This window comes from Thermobia domestica, chromosome 10 (genome assembly GCF_964235325.1).
Source record: "Thermobia domestica chromosome 10, izTheDome1.hap1.1, whole genome shotgun sequence".
Taxonomy (NCBI): domain Eukaryota; kingdom Metazoa; phylum Arthropoda; class Insecta; order Zygentoma; family Lepismatidae; genus Thermobia; species Thermobia domestica.
The window spans coordinates 65953126-65958183 of record NC_137463.1 but is presented as its reverse complement, the minus strand read 5'-3'; the positions used below and the strand labels follow the sequence as shown (position 1 = coordinate 65958183).

Sequence of the window (5058 nt, the reverse complement as noted above, 5' to 3'; positions counted from 1 at the left end):
AGACATCGTAGTTCCATTTTCTGGCACTACGGCGCTGCGAAACTGAAATAATATCATAAGTCTCGAGTTCTGCTTTTTTTTTAAATCTTTCTCTCTTATTCTCTCTTCCAAATATCGTTACACAATCCCATTGTGGGGATAAAAAAAATATTCTAATATATTTTTTTTACATAACCATATATATATATATATATATAATAACCTTTTTTTTTACTTTATGAAAGATAAATTACCATAGTCAACTGTCGATATTAGTATTCAAACTACCTATTTGACCAATTTAACTACCTCAAAACAAAAAAATATGTGCACTAAAAAAATACTCTACAGTAATCCACTCACCTTTCTACTAAGGTTAATTAGTCTAATTAGTCATAAGTCACAGTAATTCACTTTCATAATTACACAAGATCAAGTTAATAAAGAAACACCCTAACAAAAACATTCAATATAGAATTCACTCTACATATATATATTAATTGGTTACATATAATATGCCTTATAGCATTAGATCATAAGTATATTTTTATGAAATTCCAGACATGTAGGAAAAAGAAAAATAATGATAATATGATTACTATGATTCCATATTCCATTCATTCATGACCTGAGCGTCGTCCATCCAGCAGAATCGATACTCGAAGATACATTCAATCCAAATACATACAACATAGAACGATGATTACAATCGGTTATACAAGGACAAACTAACAATGCCGATCGGACTTATCTGAAAAGATAACTATATGAATATCCATACAACACAACCACATTCATTCACAAATATAATGATTAAAAATGAGACCTATGAATATGTATGATTTGATGAATGAATCTCTAAAATTTCCTAATAAAATTTACAAATGATAATGTAACTACATTTCTAGAAATTTTACAAAACATACTTATGTTGCTATACAGTTATCACTAATCAACATTACGGGGTTCTCGAAATCGTTTGGTTAATGATACATGAGACTTCCTAATATCATGCTCATTATTAACTGCTTGTACTTGAATGGTATTAGGATTTAAAATCTTGACCACAGAATAAGGCCCCGACCACCGATTACAAAGGCTTTTTGTTATTTTATCACTTAATGAGGACTGGACCTGTGCTTTTATTAATACCTTGTCCCCAATTTGGTAAGATGTCGGTACCCTCTTCTTATCATATTTTCGCTTCCTCTTTTCCCATGCATGTTCCATGTTTTTGAGAGCACTTACCCATATATTAGGATCTCTCTGTCTAATATCAGTAGAGTCTATCCTCCACTTGATATCCAATGGGTCGCATACATCGTATGTATACACTAATTCCATGGGACACTTTTGATGTTCGGAATGAACTGATGTATTAAGCGAAAATTCTATCTCATGAATCCCACGATCCCATTTATTTTGTTTATCCGAAAAGTAAATTTTTAAACAATCTTTGATCACTCTGATGTATCTCTCACTGGGATTACTACCACTATGATAGGGTGCAATCCTTATGTCTCGGATCCCGTTAGCATACATAAAATCTTTAAAGCGAGACGACGTAAAGATACTGTGATTATCATGGGTCAGAGAGTGAATAAATCCATGTCGACACATTAGTTTGTATAACTTATTAATTATTGTTTGACTGGATAGATTCCGAAAAGGTTCCAAAAATACCCTTTTCGTAAATGAATCAACCACTATCAAGCAAAAGCGACCAGACTGCGTATCTACCAAAGGACCTATGACGTCACATGCCCAATTTCCGTTCGGAAATTTCTCAAAACTAGAGACCAATTGTCCCATAACTTTCATATTATTACTTTTACTCAATTGGCATAAAGGACACGATGTTATGTACTCTCTTGTTTGCGGTATCATGCCCTCCCAAGTATAGCGCATACAGATCTTCGCGACACATTTAGAAAATCCCAAATGCGCCCCCGGCAATATCGATTCGTGATAGAATGCAATTATGTTATTGGTCAAACTTTTGGGGAGACAGATTTTGTAAGGATTTTTAATTGCTCGTGTTTTCTTACATAATATTCCTTTCACAATCTTATAATCAGGTACATTCTCCTTATTCTTAATTCTATCAAAAATAGCTTTCAATTCTGGGTCCCTTTTTTGGTGTTCTTCTATCGATAACTGCGCATAAGGCATATTCCATAAATTTACCATCAACATATTGATTACTTGTTCATCCAGGGATGGATCCTCCTGGAAATCCTCAAAATCTTCAGTATTATGTATGCGGGAAATAAAATCCGCTGGTACATTTAATGAGGATGGAACAGATTTCACAGTAAAATTAAATTCAAATAATTTATACAATAGGCTACCGTATTTTTTCACCCTTTTCAAATTTTTCAATGCGTACGCTAATCCCATATTATCTACACGCAATTCAAAAGGTGCGTGAAGAAAGGTTCGAAAACGCTGCATGGTTTCTAATGCGGCCATAAGTTCTAAAATAAAAATGGGCTTGTTTACATCGTATTTACGCAATTTACGGGAGAAAAATGACACTGGAATTAGTTTCCCTGTAGCTTTATCATATTGTGAAATCGCTCCCCCCAAAGAATGGGTCGAAGCATCCGATGACACAACAAAGCACGAATTTAGATCAGGAAGCTTAAGTACAACATAGCTTTCAAATAATTCTTTCAATTTCTTTAAGGCTTGCTTTTGCTCATCACCCCACTCAAACAACACCTTAGGAGATCTTAACCTAGAGATTGGTTCAAGAACTTCTTGAAACCCTGGAATGTATCTACTATAATATTGAGCGAAAGAACATAATGCTATTACACCACGCCTATTCTTTGGAGCTGGCAATTTCCGTATAAATTCAACTCTTGATGGATCCATGTACATATTACCACCTTCTATAATTTGTCCTAAATACGAAATTCTCTTTTGGAAAAATTTACATTTATTAATGGACAAGGTTAATCCATTTTCTTCCAATTTACGTATTACCATATCCAAGGTATGTTTATGAGATTCTAAATCTGGGCTACTTATGATTAAATCATCTGCATACCATGTTACACCCTGATCTTTCATAGAATAAAAGATATCTGTGATAAGTTTACTTAATAGAAATGACCCATTAGCAATGCCAAAAGGAACATAACGATATTCAAATAAACCACGATGTGTGAGAAAGGCTGTAAATTTACTTGAATCCTCACTAAGTCTAATTGTGTGGTACGCTTTCATTACATCTATCCTGCTAAAGATCACACCATCAGATAATTCAGCAAACACATCCTCTATTCTAGGAGTATATTGAGAATTCAACACTAAACGTTTATTTAGATCAGTATAATTAATTACAAGTCTCCTGGATCCATCTCTATTACCTACCATAAAACACGGAAAAGAAAACTCACTAGTACTAGGGCGTATTATGTTTTGTTCTAAAAGAGAATCTAGAATCTTATCCATTTCTCTTTGAGCCTTTCGCGACATTGGATAAGCCTTATGTCGAATAGGTGAATAATCTTTAAGCTCGATCCGATGTTCATAATTAGGAACTTCACCTACACGATTAGAAAAAACAGTAGGATATTTAGTACACAAACATTGTACATACCCTTCTAATGTTGGATCCATTTCAAGAAGAGCTGGATCAACATCTATGGAAAACTTCTGACTCTCATTGGTCATCCTGGAGATGCCTGGATAGAAATCGTTCAGATGAGGAGACATGGCAACCCTGGGTGGAATACTCTGCTCTTGTCCCAATCCATGGATTCTCTGAACAGGAACACCTGGGAAACTCCGTACTTCTGTATCACTAGCCGACGGACTTGGGATGGCAACACTGGACACCCTTGGCTGACTCTTCCTCTGCCCCATCATCCATTGTTGAGATGTCTGGACAACTCCTTGACCCCTGGCTGGCACATCTGGTTGGTCCTTCCTTTGATAAGTTCCATGGGTAGACATAGGTCGATCAAGGCTGGCAACCCTGGAGACGCTTGAGTGGTTTATCCCTTGGATCCTCTTCCGACGTTGAGAAGATTTAACAACTCGTTGAGACTTGGACTGGACTACATCCTCAGAAGAGATGGCAACACTGGCACCTCCATATGGGTTGACATCACTGATGATCCCACTAGACTCGGCACCTTTGGATGGAACTCGCCCATTGGATCCTATTGGATATAGGAAATCTTGTTCCGCACAACTAATGTGAGGTGAAGATGAATTCACAATAAAAGTTTTCCCAGCGTCCATATCATCTGGACCACACTCATCTCCTGCCAGAATCGCAGAATCCGCACAAAGAAACATTTGTGAAATTAAATCACCTCTCCCCCTGTAACATAAATCTTGATTAACAGAGTCAAAACTATTTTCTTGCTGATCACCACTAGTGGAAGGAAAAGGATGTCGTATAGAAGAAGATTTATCGTATATTAATTGCACTTCTCCACCTTCGATACCTAAATGTAATAGATTGTTATTAATGTCTATTGATGCTTTTAAATATTTAAGTTCAGGTATGCCAATAATAAATGTTGGTCTTAATCGTGGTGCCAAAAAGAATTTTAATCTATACACACGACTAAGAAATTTCAACGGTATACGGACAGCACCCTCCAATTCAACCTTATTATTGTCCACACTAACTCCACTAAATTTATCAGGCAGTATTTGAATCGGATGTTTAAGTTTATTATTCCATGTTAAAAACTGCTCTTTATTGAGGAGCGAAACAGAAGAACAAGAATCAAGACTCCCAAGAAATGTTCCACCGAGTATATATGCATGCACAAATGCAGCAATCATTTTCGATTTATCTATTTTGGATGGCATATCAACACTATTATTCACTTCCTTAGGTTTCAAATACGTTCCCGACACCACCTGCGGGGATCGACCCTGGGACTTTTGATCACACACATTCGAGGTCATATCGTAACCACCTTGAGTGATCAGGTTTACCACCTGTCTATTATTATTATCCTTGGGGACAATCCTAACATTATCTTTTATCACAGTTGACTTCCTGCTCCCCTGATTCGTGTTCGTTTTAATACTTCTATTATTAATCAC

At 36.0% G+C, this 5058-nt stretch overlaps 1 protein-coding gene across 1 annotated transcript; it reads right to left on the bottom strand.

Moving 5' to 3' along the window:
• Window positions 1–328: 328 nt before the first annotated feature.
• On the bottom strand, window positions 329–4033 carry LOC145662004 (uncharacterized). The gene is made up of 2 exons (XM_081727343.1): window positions 3590–4033; window positions 329–730 (listed from the first exon to the last, which is right to left on the bottom strand). The coding sequence occupies exons 1-2, from the start codon at window positions 3943–3945 to the stop codon at window positions 727–729; spliced, it is 360 nt and encodes a 119-aa protein (XP_081583469.1). The 5' UTR covers window positions 3946–4033; the 3' UTR covers window positions 329–726.
• Window positions 4034–5058: the final 1025 nt, after the last annotated feature.